Source organism: Sus scrofa, chromosome 13, assembly GCF_054392235.1.
Source record: "Sus scrofa isolate SSC_HxYL_T2T_F1_AM1 chromosome 13, Sscrofa_HxYL_maternal_Yorkshire_Landrace_v2.0, whole genome shotgun sequence".
NCBI classification, from domain to species: domain Eukaryota; kingdom Metazoa; phylum Chordata; class Mammalia; order Artiodactyla; family Suidae; genus Sus; species Sus scrofa.
In genome coordinates this window covers 106,342,081-106,368,339 of record NC_139395.1, presented here as the reverse complement: position 1 = coordinate 106,368,339, position 26,259 = coordinate 106,342,081, and the positions used below count along the sequence as shown (strand labels likewise).

The window sequence follows — 26,259 nt, the reverse complement described above, 5'->3', positions numbered from 1 at the left end:
AAAAAAAAAAAAAAAAAGCCGTAAAATGCCTACTATGGATTTTACTATCCATTAAGGTTACTGTGAAGAGAGATCTCTGTTTCTCTGGAATTCCTTTCCGATGAACACACTGGGAATAATCATGTGCATGAACCTGAACATCTGCCCAGTCCTAGGACAGAAGTATTTTAAGCCAGTGAGTGAAATACATACCTACTGCATTTAAAAACATCACTATTATCTTAGAAATCAAAACCGAGTGTAACATACATTCTTTACACACATTAAATATTTATAAAACTATTACATGAGTACAAAGATATTAAATTCTGCTATATTAGATATACTTTAATTGTAGTGGAATATGGGGACAGGGTCTCCTCTCAATTCTACATACACTGATCTGTGCTTTCAATTACAACTAAAAAGTTTAAAGGCAATTTCCCCCCCAGGCCTATCAATTTGACTTTGTAATAAAATTTAAAAAAAATTTTTTTACTATATCCAAGTCTTACATTTTGGGTACTTGATACTGATATCTATTTGTATTTATGTAGTATGAGTCTCTAAGAATAAAGCTGATTTTATACCCTTAATATTTTATATATTCCTACATGTTACATTATAAACCAAGATAATGTTTAGTAATAGGTGAAGGAAGGCCAAAGAAAAAGACTAATGAAGATACTGTTGACGTCTGCTTAATTGCAGATGTCATTCCAATTTAAGTTTTTTGTTGAAATTATTAACAACTTTGTTGGGAAATGTGCCTACAAATTAGTCAACACTTTTGAAAAGTAAAACTCATAATGTTAGGGTGGCAGTTATACATCTGTGTGATTAAACATAAATACATTTAAATATAGAGTTTAAATGTATAAAGAGATGTTCTGATTACTTGTGAACCACTTGTGCGCAAATTTGCCATATGTATTCATATATATGAATCAAAAGTTAAAAAGGAGCTAAAAATGTGCAATATCATATTGTCCTATATTCAAAAGTAACTGAAGCATTCTACGTTTCATGTTTGCTTTTTTTGTTAGGGTAGGTATGATATAACAAGTTCCTTTTTATCAAAGGCTAACCTAAGAACTTAGGGGTTCCTAAAAATTATTATTGAAGTGCTCACTTATGTATCTGTGTTAAATCTCTGAAAAGGCATTATGATATTATAGTTGTTTCCCCAGTTCTTTTCATAATCCTTTTCTGTTAACATGAACATTACAGCATAAGGAGACTTTCTTTTAGGTTAAAAAGAAAAAGGGCTAAGGATGTGCTAGTCAATATCACATATTCCAAACACTCAACATGACACAATTTGAAGATATTCTATCATTTCTTTCTTAATTTCCTATAAATACAACTAGAATGTTTTATCATATACAGAAACAAAAGAGTAGGGTGACTTTAAGCTTTATTACTGCCTGATATCATAATATGCCTAGTGGAAAATGAATTTTTAATTGTCAGATTTTATCTAATTGATACCATATACAACTACAGAATACTGGGTAAAGTTGGAGGAAGAATTTAAATGCTTCCCAATTTTTAAATGCTTTTAAAATCTGTACATTTTAAAATCTAAAAGGCAACCGTTATGCTTCATATGTAAAACATAGCTTAAGGAGAGCCAGATAGACAAATGCAGGAGAAGGGAAAGTTCTTCCTTAAAATAGAATACCAAAATTCTTAAAATAGAATATCAATTGCAGAAAAAAAAAGAGATAGCAAATCATCACTTTTATACTACCATAATAAAAGAATTCAGCAAGAATAATTTCATAGATGCTAACACCAGCGGATGAAGGTCTGACAACTAAAAGTTCATTTAGATTGTATCAAACTATCTCCAAAAAGTATTTATTAATTACAAAAGGAAAATCAATAACTTTACAGTAATCTATTATCTACCACTTAAACAGAGAGGTTAGTGCAGTATCACCAACAATGTACATCCTAATGTGGTACAGTGAGAAAGTCATATCCTGCCAAAATGCACGATCTGAACTGAATCACTAGGAAACATCAGATAACTCAAACTAACATTCTACAAGACCATGTACACTTCAAAAATGTCAATGTTATGAAGACAAAAAAAAAAAAAAAAAAAGACTGAAGAATTGTTTCAGATTAAAGGTAAGTAAAAAGACATGAAAGCTAAATGCAAAGTGTGATCCTAAATCAGGAAAATACTGCAATAAAGGACATTATTAGCACAATTGACAAAATTTACAGATGATGTACAGATTGTGGTAAATTAATATTAAATTTCCTGATTTTTAACAATTTACCAAGTTTTTTAAGAGAACTTCCTTATTCTTGAAAAAACACAATGAAGTATTTGGAGAAAAGAGGCATGAGTCTGCAACTTACTCATATACACAGATCCAGAAAAAAATACATGTATGTGTATGTATACATAGATAGAGAGAGAAAGACGCATGCACTCCTATGTTCACTGTAGCACTATTCACAATAGCCAAGATATGGAAACAATCTAACTGTCCATCAAGAGATGAATGGATTAAGAAGATGTGGTGCATGTATACAACGGAATACTACTCAGCCCATATAAAAGAACAAAATAACACCATTTGCTGCATCATGGATGCATCTAGAGATTATCATACTAAGTGAAGTAAGAAAGTGAAAGACAAATACCATATAAAATCACTTAAATGTGGAATCTAAAATGTGGCATAAATGAACCTATCTACAAAACAAAAACAGATGTAGAGAACAGACTTGTGGTTGCCAAGGGGGAGGAATGGGTAAAGTGGGATGGACTGGAAGTTTTGGGTTAATAGATGCAAAGCATTACATTTTGAATGGGTGGTCAATAAGGTCCTACTGTTTAGCACAGGAAGCTATATCCAATCTCCTGGGATAGACCATGATGGAAAATAGTATTTACAAAAAAGAATATATATGGAGTTCCTGTTGTGGTGCAGTAGAAGTGAACCTGACTAGGAACCATGAGGTTGCAAGTTTGGTCCCTGGCCTTGCTCAGTGGGTTGAGGATCTGGCGTTTTTGTGAGCTATGGTGTAGGTCACAGGTGCGACTTGGATCCCATGTTGCTGTGGCTCTGGTGCAGGCTGGCAGCTACAGCTTCAATTTGACCCCTAGCCTAGGAACCTCCATATGCCACAGGTGCAGCCCTAAAAAGCAAAAATAAAAAAAAGTAAATAAATAAATAAAATAAAAATTTTAAATAATATATATGTGTATAAATATATATATATGTGATCAGTCACCTTGCTGTACAGAAGAAATTGGCACAACACTATAAACCAACTATACTTTAATTAAAAAAAAAGTAAATGTGGGAAATTATTACCAATTAGTGAATCTGCATGGACTTTTGGCAATTCTTTGTATAATTCTTGCAACTGTCCTGTTAATTTGAAATTATTTAAAAATAAAGTTATTTGTCCCTGATGGGACATTAGAGTCAGCTATCAGTATCCCATCCAAGAGAGTCCCTTCCACAACATCTCTAAGTATTAGTTGGCTAATCCCTGCTAATATACCTCTGATGATAAAGTAGGCAGCCCGTGAAGGTTTATATACTATCGTCTTTACTTGAAAAAGGATTTTTTTTTTTTTGGCTTTTTGCTATTTCTTGGGCCGCTCCCGCGGCATATGGAGGTTCCCAGGCTAGAGGTTGAATTGGAGCTGTAGCCACTGGCCTACGCCAGAGCCACAGCAACGCGGGATCCGAGCCGTGTCTGCAACCTACACCACAGCTCACGGCAACGCTGGATCCTTAACCCACTGAGCAAGGGCAGGGACCGAACCCGCAACCTCATGGTTCCTAGTCGGATTCCTTAACCACTGCGCCACGACGGGAACTCCAGAAAAAGGGTTTTTAAAGGTAGGTTGCAATAAATGTCACGGACACACTGGGGGGAGGGGGCAGGTGGAAGCGGCAGAGCTAGAAAAACTAGATCCATGAAAAAAAGAATTTCCTTAAAAATGAAGATCAAACTAGTCAAGTCAGAGAGTCATAAAGTGTCCTCGAGATGTCCTATTCCAGTTGACTATCTTCTATTATTGGTCCTTTTAGGACATTATTGGTCCTTTACCACCTAAATCTACTCTGATCCCTCCTAATATACTTAGCCCCAACCATACTGCTTCTTCTTCACCACAAATTGAAAAACAATCCATGCTTCAAATCTTGTCCTGGAAAGAATCTACATCAGTGTTTTCCAAAGTGTGAGCTGTGCAGTAGGCCAGCTCATCTTTGGGGTGGTATTCATGCACACAACTCATGTTGCTGAGTTACCTGCAGAGTAAGTACTTATTTTTACAGATATTCCCATATGTGGCAAGTGATGTGACCACTACCATTGACAGCAATGATAAAATACTTTTTAGAATACATTTACTTAAGGAAATAGGAAAAGAAGCAATGTAAAGAAAAATAGCAGGTAAATAATAAAGGGATATGGCACTTGCAAAAGTAAAAGCTGTTGTTAACTACTGAAGTTTAGAAAATGCTGACTGATGCTATGCATATACATTCCAAAATTTGATTTCAAAGCTTACAGAAGTGAATTATATAAATTACATGAACATTTCATGAAATTACAGGAAGTGAATTACATGAAAATTGCAACAAATACTAACTGGCTGAAATTGGAGTTTCTTTTACATTAGCAAAGACAGTATTCTAGAAAGTACTCTCATGCTTCTTTGAGATTACAGTCAAAACTCAAAGCAAAGTAAGATAATCTTCTAAATATCTATATAGTAAGTTAATGTTAAACATTATTCAGAAAAAAAACAATAACTTGGTTCCTCAATATAAATATTTAGTCCATGGAAAAGTTTGAAGAAATTTGAAGAGAAAAAATGGTATAACTTATGGAACCCCAAATATTTATATATATATATATATTTATAGGAAAACAAGTATACTGACTACATCAATAATGCAACCCTACCCTGATAAAATTCTAGGGAGAAACTACTAGCATATAATTAGGCTTCTTCAGTTCTTAATAGTTTTGTGGGACATGAAAAATGCAATCTGCCTTAAAAAAAAAAAAGAAAGAAAGAAAGAAAGAAAGAAAGAAAGAAAGAAAGAAAGAAAGAAAGAAAGAAAGAAAGGCAGGCAAAAGAAAAGAAAGAAGAAATCCACATATTTGGTTCCAAGACACCAGGACTTACCAAAGGCTGCTGGGGCTGCATCGCTTGGAGGCCAAGGGTCTGATTCTGGGGCTGCGAGGACTGTTGGGGCTGAGGGGGCTGCTGAGGCTGGGGGGTCTGCTGGGGCTGCTGCATCTGGAAAGAGACAAAAAGGATTATACTCTTAAAAGTAGGAGGTTAATATAATTCCCATTTCCTCCTCCACATACCTTTTATCTAATTGTTTTGATCCCTCAAAAACGATATCCACCTGCCTCCTCCATCCTTGCCCTGTCAAACACCGTTCATCCTTCAAGGGCAAGATGTGAATCTTCTCCTCCATTGTCCTCAGACTCCTCTGACTCCAAGGATCTCTTCTTTGGTAGTCAAGTGTTCACTGTCTAAACCACCCTACACTGCCCAGGGATGTCCTTTATACTTAAAATGCTTTAATTCCTTTCATGTCGCTTACTCTCCCATATATTTTATTCCATCTTATACTACACCAGGTTGGACAAGGACTAGTCAGTAGTTATCTTTTCATTCTCTATGATACCCAGAAGGAGTCAAATTTAATTTTTTTTTTAAAGAAAGATGTGAAAATGAGAAGATCTAGCATAAATTACCAGTGTAAAATCATAAATTGTGTCCTTGAAAGCTGACTTAAATACATGGCTCTTGAAAAACATTTCCAAGTAATACAGACTAGACATCTACCAGTAGGAGAGCACAGAAAGGAGGAAAATATTAATAGGTGGTTTGTCTCAATGACCTATAAAGACGTCTCCTTCACCCAAACACTTTATCTTAATGATGACAGTGTCAGACTTTTCATCCCTTGTATTTTTCCAACTTGGTTTGCATATTACCCCCCCCCCCCAATACACACTGTCTTTTTTAGGGCAAGGTAACCAAGAGCTATTGCCAGATTTCATTTCTCACTACGTGACAATGGTCATGGATTTGGAATCCTAGCTGAGGTCTGGGCAGGCCAGTCCCAACATGAACAATGCAAGCTGGACTAGAAATACAGTGACTGCAATATGAAGCCAATTCTCCCCTGGGCTGTCTGTGAACACCTTCAGGAAAATCAATCCAATTTCATAATTATTAATCCGTTTCTTTCTGATGATGATCAATCACTAAAAAAGGAATAATTATAACTCACATGCAGGGAGTGCCCGTCGTGGCGCAGTGGTTAACGAATCTGACTAGGAACCATAAGGTTGCGGGTTCGGTCCCTGCCCTTGCTCAATGGGTTAACGATCCGGCGTTGCCATGAGCTGTGGTGTAGGTTGCAGACACGGCTCGGATCCCGCGTTGCTGTGGCTCTGGTGTAGGCTGGTGGCTACAGCTCCGATTAGACCCCTAGCCTGGGAACCTCCATATGGCGTGGGAGCGGCCCAAGAAATAGCAAAAAAAAAAAAAAAAAAGACAAAAAAATAAATTAATTAAAAAAAAAAAAAACTCACATGCAGAAGCAAATCATTTTTCCTTATTTCCAAGGAATGTGCTGGTAATGAAGAAATTACCAGAAGGACATACCATGTTAAGTGGGATAAAAAGCACACATTAACCAACAGGGAAGGTTTTTAAAATTTGCAGCCTTAAAAAAAAAAAAAAAAAAAAAAAAAAAAAAAAAAAAAAACCAGGAAGTGGTAAATAAATAATGTGATAACTTTCCTGAGTGACTTGGAAATGAGAAAGTTTAAAACAGAGGGAAATACAAACATCAGTCCTAAAAGTTCTGAAACATACTCAGAACTTGGGAAAAATTATTTTAAGAAAATATCACTATGAGTATTAATAGCCATATTAATGGAAACATTACCAAATTAGTGGTTTACTTGCATTTTCTTTCTGGTTTTTGGGGGGTTGGTGGTCTTTTTAGGGCCGAACCAGCAGCATTCGGAAGTTACCAGGCTAGGGGTTGAATTGGAGCTACGGCTGCTGGCCTATACCATAGCCACGGCAATGCCAGATCCTTTAACCTACTGAGCAAGGCCAGGGATTGAACCTATGTCCTCAGGTATACTAGCCATATTCTTAATCTGCTGAGCCACAAAAGGAACTCCTACTTGCATTTTCTTATTCAATTTTCACTACACATGTAAGAGGTAGGCACTATAATTATTTCCATATTATTTATGACAAAACTAAGGATAAGGGGCTTTTGACCATGCTGGAGATGATATACATTCAATGAGTGGGACTGGCCATCTGCAGGCCATGCTCCCTCCAAACCAATTACCATAAGCTTTTCAATTTTGTGATACCGTTTTCCCCACATTTTAACAGGTGAAAACTGAGGTGCAATTCATGACATCTTATAATTGTGAAGTCCAGTGCTGCTGAAGATTTGTGTTAGCTTCTGTTGACCTGCTGACACTGCCAACCAGAATTTTTTGGATCACCCTGATCTCAGACCTCAAACCCACCTGAGCTAATGGCTGAGGTATTTTCTTCCCTCCAACCAACCAGTGTCAAGGATGAGACACACAAGTTCCATTGCTGTCCTTTTCTGCATGAAGGTTTACTTCTCATTGACCTCATACATACAAAAAAGTATAGCCATTAAGTTCTACTAGACTCCCCGACTTTTGGTGTTTTTTTTTTTTCTTTCTTTCTTAGAAATATATAAAAAGACAGTGCATCTCAAGCTCTGGATTGTTGATAAGATTATAGTCCATCGTACCAACCCATCAGGCAACCTCAAACCCCGTAACAATAGGACACACATGATAATAATGAAGACAAATGGAACAGATAAACATAATAGCCTATATTTACTAAACAAGGGAAGTAGAGGCTAGCATGTGTCAAGAGGAGGAGCCCTTTATCTAGGAGACTCAAATATTTATAAAAAATAAGTGAAGGACAGCTCTCCGGATTCTAGCAGAGACAAGATGAAATATCCCTTTGAAATATCCTACCCATGTAACTCTAACTTCACAGCCCAATCAGACTAGAGGTGTTTAACAGAAAATTTCTTGGATTACAAACCCCTCTAGAAATCTAATAAAAAACTGGACAGGCACTCCCATCGTGGCACACGGGATTGGTGTCGTCTTGGGAGTGCTGGGACACAGGTTCAATCCCCCACCTGGCACAGTGGGTTAGGGATCCTGTGTGTTGCTGCAGCTGTGGCTTAAGTCTTGACTGCAGCTCAGATCTGACTGCTGGCCCCAGAGCTCCATATGCCACGGGGCAGCCAAAAATGAAAAACAAAAAAACAAAAACAAAAAACAAAACCCACACATAAGAAGTTGTTAACTTAAATAGCATGGCCTCTAGTTAAACAATGACTGGGTAAGGGGGAAAGGCATCCAGCAACTTTCCTGAACTTTTGTGAAAGGGGAAAGACAGTCCGCAGGATGCCCTCTCCTGCCTGGTAGAATGCAGAGAGAAAGGAAGACCCTTGTCAAACTGGAACTAAATTACACCAGTCTAGCTGCTAGTGTTAAATACACATGAATCCTTGGACCTTGGCAATTAAAGTCTGAAGGGTCTGTTATTTCTCATGACTGCTGAGGACCCCACACACATTGCACTCACTCCCAACCCCATACCTGGAGGAGTCGCTGCTGCTGTCGAACCTGTGGCTGTCTGGACCGCATTGGGTCCTGGGGCAAGGGTACCGAGGGAAGGTTTGGATGTGCAGATGTCAGCACTGCATCGATTCCTCCCCCCACCAGAGGGCTCTGCTGCAATGACTGATGATTCAGTCTGGGAAGGAAGAACACAACTTGTTTTGAGGCCCAAGCATGCTATCAAATTTTTAATCAGTGCCACTGGCACAACACAAATATTCAGAAGGAGACAATTGTGTTCAATAATCACTTGAACAATTCAAATGCCATAAAGCCAGTGGGTAAGATAACCTGGATTCCCAGAGACAAGTGGTACCACCTGACAAAGGACAGCAAGCATGCTTACTCCTTATACTAAAATTGCAATCATGGATAAATTATTTTCAAAAATGTTTTAATAGTTTTTAATAATACGTGACATTAACTGAGCATTTCTTCTGGAGCAGGCACTGTGAGAAGAGTTTTTTCATTTACTCCCCCCACAGCCATCCTCTGAGGTCAACAGCTTCATTACCCCTGTTTTTAAAATGAGAAAACAGAGCTCGAGAAGTTACCAATGGTATTCAGACAGCAAACGGCACAGCTGGGATTTCAACCTAGTACCTGGGGCTCTGATATTCAAGTTATTGGGTGATATGCTATGTTGCCACTTATTAGAAAAATACTAATTATAATGCATGTTTTCCAAATTTATTTATATTCCTGAAGGTGCCACCAACCACCTTGCCAACTTTCCAAACAGTGACTACCTGGAGGAGACCTGCAGTTTTTGATGGTAACATATGGGAACCAGGCTCCTGTCCACTGCATTGCAAGAGTCTTTATGCAATTGAATTCTCCTAGACCAATGCCATCCAACAGAACTTTCTAAGTTGACCGAAATGTTCTACCTCTGTGCTGTCCAATGACATAGCCCCGGGACAACAGGACCAGCTGCATCATTTCTGGATCTTAGTACAAAATAAGAATGCAGGGTTCATTGATCAAAAATTAGTAGGCATTTCAAATGGATGACAGTGGAACATTAAAATCAATCATGCAGGCCTTCTACACACACCTGTGTGGGTGCCCAGGTCACACACCAAAGCTGGCCCTGCAGGCTACATGTGGTTAATGAACACTTGAAATGTGGTTAGTGTGACCGAGAAACCCAATTTTTTAATTTAACTTTAATTCATCTAAATTTAAATAGCCCTTGTAGCTGGTAGCTGCTCTAATGGACAGTACGGTTATACACTATGTCTACAAGATCCAATTAAAGCGAGAACTGGAAAAGTCTCTCATGACCCTGTTGCCATCCATTCCTGAAGTGAAAAAGGTAGAGACTAAGATACATAAAAAAACTTTTATGGGCACCATACACAAGTGTTACAACCATAGGCTTTATGGCCCCGATCAACATATTCTAGTAAAGCATTGCTAACAATAATCAACATTTTTAAATCTTAGGTACCTATACCCAAAAAAACTTTTTAAAAGAGGAGAAAGAAGAAAAAAAAAAAAAAAAAAAGAACACTACTAACACAGTAGTATCATCAAAAATATTACGCAAATGCTATAGGCAATATGAGTCAAACAATAGGGCCTTGAACAAAATAAATAAGATGTGGCGTTGCTTATTTTGAACTACCTGGATGCTGTTAAAAAAGAGATGAGAGAATAAAAATGATATGCAAATACAAAAGCTCATAAAAACAATTATAAAGCATAGGGCCCTAGAAGAAGTTTAGCAAAGAGATAAGAATTTGAGTGTCCATCATTGCAATCGTCATTTCCATGCATATCACCTCTGAGAGCCAGTCAAGGGCTGCAAGTATGGCGATGCCTGCTGCTGCGCATAGCCACTCGGCGGCGGCTGCATCTGTCTGAGTCTTTCCATTAGTGCTGGGTTGGAATGTGCAGCCGGATAGGTTCTGGAATTATAGGTAGGAGACAGGACCACGCTGCCAGCCTGCTGCTGAGGGGTCTGCTGCAAAGGCATCTGGGTTCCGTACATCGTATAGCCCTGGGGCATGGTCTGCAGGCAGGCACAAGGGAGGAAGTCAGTGTTTCCATCTACCACCAGCTTTCCCATCGCTGAGATACATGGGGCAAAAACAAAGCTGGAAGGAGGGGCCCCCTGAAATTCACTGTTCTCAAAGGCTTTGTTAAGTCAGAATAGGAAGAAGACTCCTCTGGAGGCAGAGAATAGCCAGAAAGTTACAGGATGGCTATATAATTTCACCAGAAATTCCAATTTAAAAAAAAGCAATTCCTCATTTGGTTAAGAGATCACTTTTAAATTCAGTTGCTTGTTTTGAGGAAAGGAAAGGCATGTTTCAGAATTCAAATAATCAGGCAAACACCCACAGCTTTAGTGCACAGATGACATCAATGTCCAACAGGGCCCAAGCATCCTTTATGTTGTTTCCAAAATCAGTCAGAAAAGCAAATTAAAGAAGCACATTTTTCTAGTATATAACTACACTTCCTTGGATCTAATGAATTTGCCTGTAATAATTAACCAGTAACAACAACAACAAAAAAATTCAATTAACACCTTACCCAGAGAATAAGGGTGTCATTGAGACTATATCCTCTAGTTCTGGTTGGACTGTAACCTGTTTTGGCATTCTAATATACAATAATCAGGATACTTAACTTTTCTAATCAACATTAATATACGAGTGATTGTTTCTCCAAATCATGACACCTAATATACACAAAAAACTTCAGGTTCTGCTGGATCACTGCCTACAATTTTTTTTTGGTCTTTTTGCTCCCATGGCATGCCTACAATTTTTAAAGCAGAGTGCTGATTCAAACAGAAGAGGACTGCTCTTCAAGTCCTCAGAGCACCACACTATATGGCAGTTTGAATGGCCTTGACTTGGAAGACAGAGGAGCGTACAATGAACTTCCTGTGGGCAGCATGCACCGAGGCAGGCTGTGGGGCTCAGTGCCTGTGAAGGCCAGCCTCGGCCTTCCCTTCAGCTGTGCACACATTATGAATTGTTGGCCCCAAAGAGGTCTTGCCAACATCTCCAGTCTCCTGGTTATGAGAGGGGTAGAGTTAAAGGACATGGAAGCAGAAATAACACAACTATTAGAAAAAAAATAGCTCAAGATTTGCGTCATATTAAGGGAAATCTATCATCTGCTTAATAACTAACTGTGTAGGAGTTCCCGTTGTGGCTCAACAGTTAATGAACCTGACTAGCATTCATGAGGGTGTGGGTTCGATCTCTGGCCTCGCTCAGTGGGTTAAGGATCTGGCGTTGCCATGAGCTGTGGTGTAGGTCACAGAGCTGCCTGGGATCTAGCATTGCTGTGAATCTGGTGTAGGCCGGCCGCTACAGCTCCAATTCGACCCCTAGCCTTAGAACCTCCATATGCCACAGGTGAGGCCCTAAAAAAAAAACCAAAAAACAAAAACCAACTGTGTATTTGGTGCTTTTTCTCAAGTTCCAGAGGTTGTCTTAAACCCTCACAATATTCATCTCTATTTTACAAAGAAGGAAATCAAGACAGAGTAATTTGCACAATGTTACACCACTTGCAGGTTGTCAGGAATTTTTGTCAAGGTCTATGCTGAGGCCAATTATCTTCTTATTCTAACATGATTCCTCTTCAAAGCTATCTTTGAATATGATAAATTCAATCATGAATTACAGCAGTATACATTATATCATAAGTACTCTGGGACTGTTAACCATTTCAATATCTACCATCATCATTAATAGAGAGGTTTGAATATATGTTTCTAATTCAAAACATTGTATGCCCTTCAATCAATCCCAAGACATGTTTAGTGATCACTGGTAAAGCTTTTTCTGAAATGTCAATTATAATCTACAAGCAGAAGTGACTAAATTCTATACCCCATAAGGGAATTGATACCCTATATACTTAGTTTTCCCCTAAATAAAGAGCATCAAAAATCCCAGCAACATCTACAAAGCAAACGTGGGTACCTGTGCTTGCTGCAGCCCTGGATACTGGGGGAGCTGAGGGGAGGGCCGTGCTTGAGCAGCAAAGAGAGCAGCCTGGTCCCCCGGCTGGCCCTGGAAAACAAAGTCAAGGTGGCTCTTGATCATAACAGCAAAGGCTTGATTCCAGCTCTCACCTAATAATCCCAAAACAAAAACTCATAACAGACCTTCGTATATGAGAACGGCACTTGCACATTTCCAAACTTCATTAAATGCTATTCCTTATAAATTTCCTATTAACAGTAGACATTGTTGCACTTGTTATTTCTTCCAAAGACAACTACCGATGTCCCCAGTGACAACACATACATAAACACAAGCCAAAATAATCAATGGTCTGCTTATCAGAGAGGCTCTGAGATAGCTCTCCTGTACACTCCAGGGTACAGACACCCCTCTAGGCTAAAAGGCACAAGTCTCTACGTGCGAAATCTGAAACCACAGACTAGCCTCTTCCAGTGCCCATAAATAGAACATGTGCTACATGTGTCTTTAGAGTGACCTAAAATTGCCTATTTAGCCGTGTATCCAAGGGATGAATTTGGTATCTCTGATGACCCTAATAATCAATAGAAACGATAAAAATATATAATAAGCTAATATCAAATACAGTTCCAACCAACTATGATATCAAGTAAAACCAATTAACATCTGCTCACCAGTCTTAATAAATGCTTTGGCCTTAGGAAAATAAAATATATTCTTAAGAGCGGCCGTATATATTTTATGTTTTGGCAACAGAAGCTGTTTCATGGAAGCCTGCAGTAATAATCATAGAAAGAGGTCTTGCTTCCGACCACCCCTTGGTTTTTTCAGGACTTACTAGTTACAAAGAATGGAGCTTATTCTAGGATATTTTACTATTGTTTTGTATCATAGATGTCTTCATTTTTTTTTAAGTGCTAAAATGTAGTTACATAAAACAATTTTAATGTTCTTGGAAAGCGTAGAGATATTTTTGGTAGGGAGGAAGGTATAGACATCTAGCCTAAGAGGGAGAACACCAACAATTATTAAGCATCCATAATGTGCCAGGGACTGGGCTTCTTGTTCTTATTCCCTTCTTTTCATGGGAACTCTGCAGGGAGGGAACATCATCCCCATTTTCAAAAGCCTAAAGAGCTTAGCAAGCTCACACCCCTAGACCTGGCCGAGCCATTAGCACTCATCTCATCTGCCTCCAAACCCTAGCATTTTTTCCATTATGACGAGATGCCTCCCCATGTCATATCAAGGATGAAAAAATTTTAAATCTCACTATATTCCTATTCTTTAGGGACTTATAGCCTTTTAAACTCACCTCAGTAAGAAACCAAAAGAAGAATCTCTATTAAGACTTGTTAATGAGATTTGGAAGTGAAATATAATCATTAGATGGTAGAGCTTTTCCTCTGAGTCCCACATAAAATCTCTTGAGCACATTTAAGAAACTTCAGCCTCTCTGAAGTGACTATCTACCCACACATGGGCTAAAGATGAATTTCTGAGAGCATTGACTATGGTATGTGTAGGTAACTGCTTCAGCAAGAATCTAACTTTCCAGCATAGGGTACCATGAAGATACTCTTAGCCCTGAGCTGACTAATCTAAGTGCGATTATATCTCTATTTGCTTGGATCTAAGAAAAATAGTCCAAACTTCCTCTAGGAGAGCCCATGCCATGGCAGTGACCATCTGGAGCCTACAAGTTATTGGCCCAAAGTATCCAAATGACTCTTGATCCTCCAAACGCAAAGCCAAGGAATAATTGAATCAAGCAGATCTTTAAATGTCACTCCTCTAATCAGTGCTCCCTGAAAGAACTGTCCACAGTCCCTAAAGCAAAGTGTTGTGCTTCCTGGTGGGGACAAATATATGTATATTACCATTTTTACAGAAGAAAAGAAAAATGAATTATTCATGTGAGTTAGAATCCTGAGATCTCCTCTAAGTAGTCATCTTTTGGCTTAAAAGGAAAACAAACTGTGATCTGCATGTGACAGCTGTATGTAGATGCATAAAACAGATCTTTTCTAACTCATCACTCTCCCTTTGCTTATTAAAGAACCTTATGAAATAAACTACGACTTGTATGTGTGGGGAAAACTAAAACACTAATACGGGAAACACCTGAGTTACTGGGCAACACTCTTTTATTGACAAATAACAACTGAGGGTTAAGGATCCGGCGTTGCCGTGAGCTGTGGTGTAGGCCACAGATACGGCTCGGATCCTGCGTTGCTCTGGCTCTGGCCTAGGCTGGCAGCTATAGCTCCGATTCGACCCCTAGCCTGGGAACCTCCATATGCCACAGGAGTGGCCCAAGAAATGGCAAAAAGACAAAAAAAAAAAAAAAAAAAAAAAAAAGAAAAAAAAAATAACAACTGAGACTGGAAATTTAAGATATGTGAATTAAAAACTATCGACATTTTTAAAACCACAAAATGACCATTCACATAAAAACTCTAGAACTGAAAAAAAAGTGAGAAAGGGATGAACATTTTCAAATCAGCTTTTACACTCTAAAATTCATGCATTCTTCTGTGAACCATTTTTAATCCAAAGGTAAACTGTTTATTTGTAAATATATTAAGTTCCCTCTCAGCACCAATTCCTCCTCAACTCACTACTAAAGTAGTATAGGTAAGAAATATTCAATATCCTCCCTGAGGAAATCACAAACACATCAGGTTGGCCAGCACTCCTCAGGGGCTTTATGTTCATATTTGTCCTGAATGAAAAATATCCATCTCTTCGGCCAAACTGAAATGACATCCTGCTATTTTCTGGTTTTTCCCAGAATAAGACTAGGAACAAATTATTTCAATTTGTAGAAAGAGTTCAATCTGTTAAGTAGAGAATGAATGACCAAGAAGTTCTTCAGTAACCTGAAAGATTTTACAAATGCTAAACGAGGACTATAATGTGGGAATGAGTAAGAAAATTAAAAGTTGAAATTTAGTAGAAGTCTTAAAATGTTAGTAGGGATGGCTGGGCTGCATTCAAGAAGGGACCATAGACCCTTCAAATTGGGTCAGGCCAGGAGAACAGGGGCAAAGTGAGACTATGCCTGGCAAATCATGACTTATGGTCACCTTAGTTATACATAATCTACTTATCTGTTATTTTCTGCTAACTAGCGAAGCTTTATTTGATTTTTAAAAATCAGTTCCTAGCATTGTCTGGCATGTAATAAGTGCTCAATAAATGTCTACTGAGGACATCTAAGATTTAATTTAGTTTACTGGTTAAACAGAACTTCCAGAGTAAATTGGGATTTATATTTCAGCATAAATTAATTTACTAAGTGCCTTCCAATTGCTCCATATTTTTTAGTATCATCTTATGTTTTGAAAATTCATTTTTTTTTTTCTTTTTTAGGGCTATACCTGTGGCATATTGAAGTTCCCAGGCTAGGGATGGAATCAGAGCTGCAGCTGCCAGCCTATGCCACAGTCACAGCAACGCCAGATTCAAGCCGCATCTGCAACCTATGTTGCAGCTTGGGGCAACGCCAGATCCTTAAACCACCGAGCAAGGCCAGGCATTGAACCTGCATCCTCAAGGACACTATGTCGGGTTCTTAACCCACTAAGCCGCAATAGAAACTTCCTGAAAATTCACTTTTGAATTCAATTTTTAGCATTTGTTATTTTAATGATTTCTTCTTTCTGTCTGCATTAGTACCTGGAGTGTGGCTCATTCCCCTTGCTTGATTTATTCTGCATAACTGAAACAATTAATTTCATATTTTTGTGGATAAAAGGGCAGATCAGCAGCCTGGTTTTGACGGAATGTTTGTGTCTAGCCAGGTGCCACATGCCTTTGAGCACATCGCTGGGAGAGAAAATATGACATGCTTGTGCCCCAGCTCCAGCTCCCCTGGCTTGTGTACCCAACTTACATGTGCTAAGGAAGTACCACAGTAACTGGGAGATTCTGATAGTGACACGAACCCATCTCCAAATTGCTACGTGAGGTAAATTCCTACGTGTGGTCTCTCTTGTTTGTTTATAGGCTTGCTTTGGGGTGAGAAATATAAATCCATTCTACTTTCTAAAACTTCCACTTTCTAAAAACTTTTTAAAAAGCCGTGCTGTTCAATACTGACTCATTTCTGACCTAAGAACAATTCTCTCTTAGTGCTTTATTTTAATTAGACAAGAGAAGTACTGAGCTCAAAGAGATGTAGACTCAAAACCTCTTGAATAATTTAAAATTAATGCATCCAATAAGTTAAAAATTTTAATGAATCATCTCCAAAGATAATTTTCATTCTTTTGGGTCTTGTTCTCTTCATTAGTTTACTCTGTCAACAGAGAAAATGTGAGGATCTCTTTCTAAAGGGGAATTGGTTTAACTCCAATTTAAGTATTGCCATCAGCAGCATTTCAGGATGAGGAAGTTTCTATCCACTCAATTCACTAGCAATGATGTTTTAAAATCCCTTTTTAGTAACTTTCCATTAGGATTTAAGGGTTACAAGCAAAGAGACAAGTTGTACCTAAAAAACCACTGCCAGGTTTTGTGACTCTGTTCCAGAAAATGCTGATTTAGGAATAATAAATAATAAAAAGTCACCAACCAGTGGGTAATGTTTTATGAATCAACTAGCAAAAAAAGGTTTTATTTGAGACTTCTGGTTTGGAAGGCACTGAGTAATGGGCCCAAGGCTAAATAACAAATGGTGTGAATCAGAAGGTATGGTCCTCCCATTATACTGGTGTATTTGGATTGAAGACAACAGATACACAGAAAATTCTATAGTTATAAGAGGTCCTGTTGACAAGTTATGCTTGATTCTTTTATAAAGCTTTCACATCAAATCTAACTTGGTAGGGAATCAGTTAACAGTAACATTAACTGCTCTCCAAACTGATTCACTCTGAAATAAACACACCTCATACAATGATGAACCCTTACAATATATTCTATTAACATCCCCATCAGTGGTGAATATAACATATTGATTGATTGAGTATACACATTTATTCAATTCCTAATATTGGAGAATATTAAAGGAAAATCAGAACGGTAAAAAGGACAGCAAAGATATGTATATACACATTTCCATGTAGTTGAATGAATACAGAAATCACATAACCTTTTCACTATAAATACTTGATGAACAAAATATTTTATCTATTTTTTAAAAACTGAAATCAATGATAGAGGCAAACTATACTCTATTTGAATCACATTATCATCAGAACAATAAATGCCCTAAAGCAAACATAAGCTATCTGCAATTTTTTTAATCTGATAAATTTAATTCAAAGTTTTAAACAAAAACCTCACCTTTTCTCTGTCCACTAAAAGTATCAAGAAAAAATGACAGAAAAACTAATTTTTTTTCCAGAAAAGTCCCCAAACTTTCCTTTGCTGAAAGAATTATTAAAGAAATTGTCTATTTAACAGTATTTTATAACCTAAATATTTTCAAAGCTTAGATATGCAGTTAAGGATATTTTCACCAATGTATAAAAATGTTACCCATTAAATTGGTAGTGAAACAAGTTGACTTACATTCACATCTGAGATGTGTGCTCTTTTTTATTCTAATGCTTCTTGGGTTTATGTTGTGGGTTGGCTACCTGATACAGAAACCTATAAGTAATTTAATGCAAAACATGCATTCTTAGCTAGCCCAGGCAAAGCAATAGAGATGAGGTCTCATGGCATGCATGCACAAGACCTATGCTCAAAAAAACATCTCCTCCATACCGGAAAGAAAATAGAGATGATGCGTTCTGTTGAGAATTTAGGAGGAACTAGTGAGTGGGATGTGATGAGAAGGGCATGTTTCATAACCACAGTTTCCATTGTCTTGCATTGGCCTATGAGTCAGCATGCCATGCGTTCCTCGACTAATGATGTCAGTTACCACAGAGACAGCAAGAGCTCGGGAATAGACAGGTTCAAGACTGGGACTGAGATGAAGGCACACGAACTGGTCTATGGTCCCAAGCCCAGGCCATGAATGTCCACTGGTTTCTACACCATACACATGTATGATGAACATCATGAGGCAATCAAAGGGGACAGCTTTCAGAAATAAATTCCATTAAATTGAACATGGTCAATGCATTCATGATTGTGTGTTACAGTCTCAAACATAAACCAAGTGAGTAACAGTAAAATGAAGACTGTAATTATCACCAGTTATAGAGGAATAACCTGCTTCTCATTTTGATGTTCAAAGAGTAATGCTACAAAAGTTCACTTTAAAAAAAGAAAAGAAAAGAAAGTAAAAGGAATGACAGCAGGGGTGTTACCATTATGTTGTCAAAGTCTTCCAGAAGGGAGACAGCAGAGTTACAGAAGTCCTACAGAAAGGGGACAGCAAGAAAATGGCAGACAATACAGATAAGATTTTTTAGCCTAATGATGTGCGTAGCCAAAATACATATGAATTAGTTCATTTAAAAACAAGGTTTCAGGGAATCAAGACTTAAAAACCCAGGCTCTAAGAGGTCTTATTAGTGCATGTGCCAAACAATACCATCACAGTCTGGGACACAGATAAATAACATGGCAATAGTCATATAATGGAATAACACAACTTGGAGATTAAGTGGACATGTAACAAGAAGGAGGGGAGCAACCAGACCCAGATAATTTCCAGAAACTAAGGGATGGTGGCACCCAGTGTAAACTAAAGGGTGCTAGACTTCTTCCCAGCCCAGAGCCTCAGGGGAGTGCAGGACATTTGGGTCACATTAAACAGACAAGATGTTAAGTGAATAAGTCAAATAGCATTGGAGGATGTCATTAGACAACCCCCACAAATGGAAATGAAAACAGAGCATCAGTTTGATTACACATTCAATCAACCAAAATAGACAACACATATTTATAGTGCCATGAGTATTTACATGCTAACAGGGAATCTGATTTAGAAAAAGGAAACTACATGCTGAGGGAAAAAATTCTTCTCAGGTCAATGATTCCCTTGTGTAATCACATTTATTAATGGGTTCTAAGTGACATTTTGTCTGAGATATTAACATTTTTCTATTCACTGAGTTCTAGAAGTAGGGATGAGGCAAAAAAACCTCTTAATTCTAATCGAAAAGTATTTTACTATACTAAGACCTAGAAAGCATAGGAGGTATTACCCAAGCAGATAATATTTATTCTCACCATTTGAGGAGTAGGTGTGTAATTCACTGCATCTATTCATTTGTCTTTATATCCAACTACCACCTTCTTATTCATTCTCTTGCTCCTCTACCCCTATCTTCCCGCTGCTCATAAAAATCTAGCTGGGAATATTATCTTCAAGATCATTATAGTTGTACAACCATTATTTCAGCAAATGAAATGGGTGCCTTCTTCATCATTCAAATAGATAGAGAAATATTAGATATTAAGTAATAAGCAGAGCATCTACTTTCCTGGCCAAGGAAGAAAATGATAGGGTTTAGAACATATTTACTGTTCAGGGGCTTTTGCCTTCCTAAGTTCAATTTTGTTGCTGAGATACATATAAATTAAACTCTGAGTAAATGCATTAAATGTACTTGTCAAAACTCAAGATTTGTTTCAACAAGACTACTGCGCATACTTTACCAAATAAGAACCAAATTATTTTGAAATATGTTCAAATTATACAATCAGGAAAATTATAGAAGGAAACACTTGAATAGCTAGTAAAGTTATAAGACATACCTAAACTCACAGGTAATCAGAAAAGGCAAATTAAAATGTTATAATACAAGGTCATTTCACCTGCTCTAAATGAGAAAATTAAGGTCTGACAATATCAAGGGTTGATGAGGATATGGAGAAAGGAAAACACTCATTTACAACTCACAGGAATTACCACCACTTTGGAAATTAAATCCGCATTTCCGTTTCTAATACATACCCTAAAATTCTTTTTTTTTTTTGCTATTTCTTGGGCCGCTCCTGCGGCATATGGAGGTTCCCAGGCTAGGGGTTGAACCGGAGCTGTAGCCACCGGCCTACGCCAGGGCCACAGCAACGCGGGATCCGAGCCGCGTCTGCAACCTACACCACAGCTCATGGCAACGCCGGATCGTTAACCCACTGAGCAAGGGCAGGGACCGAACCCGCAACCTCATGGTTCCTAGTCGGATTCGTTAACCACTGCGCCACGACGGGAACTCCCAACATACCCTAAAATTCTACACGCAGAAGAAATGCATAAAAATGTTGACTATAGCATGGTTAATGTTAACAAAAAATTGGAAATAACTAAAACAGCCATCAACAGAATGGATAAATGTTAATACTCATGTTGGAATTGCCTCCAACCAGGACAAACAAAACTAAGTGTAACAAAGTAGATATAATTCAAAATTAGTCGAAATAAAAAAGCTGCAAAACAATACAATAAATTTAAAAGCTACAAAACAATACAATAATACAGCTGTGAGACTATTATATAAAGTTTCAAATCTGAAAGAAAAACAATATAACGTTTCTCTTAACAGATACAAAAATATGTAGTGAAAATATGAAAACATTCATAAGAAAGAAAAACATGAAATTCATGATGGTGACTACTTCTTTATAGGAAAGAAAGGAAATGAAAGGAAACAAGGGGCTTCGTCCATGTCTGTAATGTTTAATTAAAAAAATAAAGATCTAAGGCTAAAGTGGCAGAACATTATTATTTAATAAAGCTGGGTAGTGAGTACATTAGTGTTTGCTATATTATTTTCTATTCTTTTATGTTTGAAATACACTCCTAAAGAGTGAGTAGGAGAGAAAGAACAAAGGAAGGAAACAGATATTCCAAGGTGATACAATATCTGTAGGGTCGATCAATTATCAGATATAAAGGCTGGTTGCTCAACTTAAATGGGCTTCATCAATCCAAGAGGCGTGCTTTCAGGATGTTACAGATTCACTTTTGCCAAGGAGGTAACAACTTTGGAAGGCTCTGACTCAGTCATCGTTCTTTCATTAAGTGACTTCATTCCCTTACTTGGATACACAGTGATGGCACCTGCTCACAGTTTGATAATCAAATGCTCTTATCAATCACCCTCAGCTATAACTGAGCACATTATTTGTCAGAAATCTTCCTTTTTAATATTAAGAAAATCCTCCTGATTCTTTTTTTCTTTTTTTGGCTTAATCTGAGGCATGTGAAAGCTCCCGGGCCAGGGGTTGAACCTGCGCCACAGTAGCAACCTGAGGAGCTGCAGTGACAATGCCAGATCCTTAACCTGCTATGCCACCAGGGAATTCCTTTCTGATTCTTTCTCTGTAGACTATAGCCAATTGCTTTCTTCCAAATTTGTTTCAATCAAATCAAGCTAAACATATCTTTTGCTCTTCTTTGGACTCTTGAAAGAGACTGCCTAGCATTGATTATTACAAAGAATACAAGATGATTTTGTGCCCTGAAAGGGAGAAATTAGGATAAACTGATATCATAAATCAAGGAACAACAGTAAGTCCTGTGGCAGAACTTAAAATTTCCTTCAAAGGCCCCTTCCCTAGAAGACTAATAAAGTGGGGTAGGGAAGGAGGTACCTTCTGTCAGAAGAAAAATACTGGATAGAAGAAAAGGTGACTGGAAAATGACTTAAGCAGCATTTTACATTATTATAACCGATACTGTATATTTTATGATAGTTTTCATGGGATACGTAGAAGATTAAATACTAAGCAATGTTTTTAACAATGAAATTGGAATCATTGTTAAAAATACTGTCTAAAGTTTGTAGACAGTAAAAACATACTGCTCTAAGAAACTGAAATGGCTATTAGGAAAACTAAACATTCCTTTTTCTTGGTCTCTTCTACTGGTAGCCACTGAGCACCAATCATATTAGGAGCAATTAATGTAATTATATGAGCTTTTTTTTTTTTTATTGCTATGCCTGAATCACAGAGAAGTTCCCAGGCTAGGGGTCCAAGCAGACCAATTCCACAGCTGTAGCAACGTGGGATCCCAGCCACATCTGCCACCTACGCTGCAGCTAGCAGCAATGCCAGATCCTTAACCCACTGAGCGAGGCCAGGAGTCAAACCCTCATCCTCAATGACACTGTGTCATATTCTTAACCTGCTGAGCCACAACAGCAACTCCCAAATAAAGCTTTTGATGTGCTTTTATTCTCTTTTAATCCTTAACATATCTAATAAAATAAAGATCATTTTATGTAACATGGATTTCCTCTGAAATAATACAACCATAAAATGATACTAATAAAACAGTAAGTATGGCAGCTAACAGTTGTTGACCAGATGCTGTAAGCCAGCCATTGCTCTAAGGACTATCATATAATTAAATCATAATTTCATAAGAACCCTATGGAGTAAATATTGCATAAGCTCCATTTTAGAGATGAGCCTCTGAGGTACAGAAAGGTGACAAAATGACTACACTGGGCCCCATTTAAATAAGGGTCACTGAGTAAGGAATGAAGGGGGATTATTTTTACTCTCCTAGACAAAGACTGCAACTGAGAAAAATGAAAACAAGTTTCCTTACCAAAACAACTTTATGCATGTCAATGTGCACTAAAGCTGTAAGAAAATATACTTGATTTTCACAACAGTTACTACATCAAATAATTTGATTAAAAACACCTAACACTGGAGTTCCCGCTATAGCACAGTAAGATCGGCAGCATCCTGGGAGCACTGGGATGCAGGTTCAATCCCTGGCCTGGCATAGTGGGTTGAGGACCTGGCATCGCCGCAGCTGCAGTTTAAGTCATGACTGTGGCTTAGCTCTGATCCCTGCCTGGGAACTCCATAAGCTGTGGGGTGGCAAAAAAAAACAAAAAACAAAACAAAAAACAAAAAAAAAAAAACCCACAACCTAACAGTATCCTTGCTATTTAGCAGCTGCTTTCTAGACATTATTAACACATTCCTGAGGAAATATAAGACGGTTCACAAATACGAAGTTTCATGACCACCTGAAGCTAATCTTCAGTCTTTGCAGCAGAATTAGAATTATTTTATAACAATTCTCTAGTTTTCACTGTGCCCCATATAAGCCCAGATATTCTTACATTCATAGATGGAAAGAGCCTAAAGTGACTCCGCAAGGTCTGAGGCATATCCAGAATCCAGGAGCCTGTGTTCTCCCTGCTGCATCTGGGTTTTCAAAACAACTACAGCAGAGGTCACTGTTGAGAGGTGTTCCTGGAAGCACTCATAGAAGAGTTACAACATGAGCTTGTGGATAAATCAGGTTGCTGAGGACTGAGGCCACTAAGAAGCTCCAGGGTTCTGGAAATAGTTGCTCAAAACATGAATTCATTAGATAAACATTAAGAGTTCTACCCTCTGTTTTAGTAGATGGGAAGATGATACAAAGTATTATAAGACCAAATGCCTGAACTTCTAAGAACAGGGGGCCACCTGGGGAGGGGGTGTCACAGAACAACCAGCCTAGGAAGCAGTTACACCCAAGGCTTGGAGAAACTAGTCAGTCTTTAAGAGCATCTGCTACAACTCCAAGGTAAGTTTTGAAGGTTAAGATGATTAAATTATCCAGTATCTTTGTTACATCTAAGAAAATGGATTTCTATAATTATAAAATTTGTAGCATAAGGAGGAAAATGATACCTATTTCATCTTCTCTATAAGAGACCCAAAACTGAAAGAAAGGAAGAAAGAAAGAAAGGAAGAAAGGAAGAAAGGAAGAAAGAAAGAAAGAAAGAAAGAAAGAAAGAAAGAAAGAAAGAAAGAAGGAAGGAAGGAAGGAAGGAAGGAAGGAAGGAAGGAAAGAAGGAAAGAAAGAAAGAAAGAAAGAAAGAAAGAAAGAAAGAGGAAGGGAGGGAGGAAGGGAGCAAGGAAGAAAGAAAAAAATACAAATGTTTACATACCTAGAGAGAATCACAATCTTGACTTAACCTGAGAAAACATTCCTGCCAAAATTAGAATCAGTATTCCTTACCATGAAGGTTATGGGTCAGTACTTATTCAAAAAACCAGCTAACTGCATTCAGAATCATACACTAAACTAATTTATCAATAACACTTATATTCCATATAATTCTGCCTTTGAGGTCATAACCACAGGAGAATGTTTTTCTGCCACAATACCATATTTAGCTAGATTCAAGAGACATTAATCCATGATCTACTGAGAGAGGAAAAGCACTAACATTTCCTTCAGAACCTCCTGGGAGCAGGCACTCTAGAAGATGCTACACATAACTCTCCTTTACTCTATGGAGAGGACCACTCCACCCTGTGGCTGCACCATGCATGCATTTCTCCTCCTTAAAAGAATTCTATTGTCCTCAATTACACAACACTTAAAGATGAAGGAGAAAAAAAAAAAAAAAAACCTGCTTCTGAAAGCCTTTCATAGACTCTTAATCAAATTTTAAGAGTTAAAAAAGAATGAAGGGGAGGAGGGAGGTGAATATTATACAGACACACCTTGGAGATAGTGCAGGTTTAGTTCCATACCACCTCAATAAAGCGAATGCTACAATAAAGTGAGTCACTTGGTTTATCAGTTTTCCAATGCACATAAAAGTTATGTTTAAGCTATACTAGAGTAAGTGCGCAAAAGTGTAATTTTTTTTTTTATTGAAAAAAATCTTTTAGCCTTTTAGGGTCGCACCCAAGGCATATGGAAGTTTCAAAACTAGAGGTCAAATCAGAGCTGTAGCTGCCGACCTACACCACAGCCACAGCAATGCCAGATCTGAGCCACATCTGCAACCTACACCATAGCTCATGGCAACACTGGATCCTTAACTCACTGAGAGAGGCCAAGGATTGAACCTGACTCCTCATGGATACTAGTTAGGTTTGTTACTGCTGAGCCACAATGGGAATTCTTGTCATTTTGTTTTAAAATAAAAAGACATATAAATAAAATGGGAAAGATTTAGGTGAGAGAAAAGGGAATATACAAGAAGGAAAAAAGAAATAGTAGGTAATGTAAGGTTCCTGGAAGGCAGACCTACACCACAGCTTGCAGCAACAACAGATCCCTTAACCACTGAGGAAGGCCAGTGATCTAACCTGAATCCTCATGGATACTAGTTGGATTCATAACCCACTGAGTCGCAACAGGAACTCCGAAGAGTCAGGTATTTTTGAGTGGTGTGAATAATAGGGTCCTACAGGTACATTTTAGGTCAAAAATCCATTTCTCCAAAAATATAGGACATTTTTGAATACATGAGGATTATTCTATTGAATCCCTTCTTTAAAAAACTTTGCTTTTGGAGTTCCTGTTGCAGCTCAGCACTAATGAACCCAACTACTACCCATGAGGACTCCAGTTCGAACCCTGGCCTTGCTCAGTAGGTTAAAGATCCAGCGTTGCAGTGAGCTGTGGCATAAGTCCCAGACGTGGCTCGGATCTGGCATTGCTGTGGCTGTGGCATAGGCAAGCAGCTCCGATTCAACCCCTAGTCTGGGAACTTCCATATGCCATGGGTGAGGCCCTAAAAAGACCAAAAATATATATACATATATTTTTTTTCTTTTTTCTTTTTTTTTTTTTTTTTTTTTTTGCTTGAGAGGAAATTGCTTGCCATGGACTGTAACAGGAAGCAAACTTTTGAGGTCAGGTGTTTACCTATTGATGGCCCACTGAGCTGCTCCCCAGTGTGAGAAACCACTTAGGGAAATTCGAACATGA

At 38.0% G+C, this 26,259-nt stretch overlaps 1 protein-coding gene across 31 annotated transcripts in view; it reads right to left on the bottom strand.

Annotated features, from left to right (window-relative positions):
* MED12L (mediator complex subunit 12L) overlaps window positions 1-26,259 on the bottom strand; it is a 354,400-nt gene that overhangs the window by 17,269 nt on the left and 310,872 nt on the right. For 18 of the 31 annotated variants that reach the window (XR_014824163.1, XR_014824164.1, XR_014824168.1 and 15 more), the window contains 4 exons: window positions 12,660-12,749; window positions 10,494-10,723; window positions 8,686-8,842; window positions 5,159-5,272 (listed from right to left, as the gene is read on the bottom strand). Coding sequence is in view for 26 of the 31 variants with exons in the window: in XM_084990039.1 (XP_084846165.1) it covers window positions 5,159-5,272; window positions 8,686-8,842; window positions 10,494-10,723; window positions 12,660-12,749 (591 nt within the window). In the remaining 5 variants the exon portion in view is untranslated. Of the gene's footprint in view, window positions 1-5,158; window positions 5,273-8,685; window positions 8,843-10,493; window positions 10,724-12,659; window positions 12,750-18,931; window positions 18,983-26,259 lie in introns of all 31 variants that reach the window. The other 13 variants (XM_084990033.1, XM_084990034.1, XM_021069607.2 and 10 more) reach the window with 1 other exon arrangement.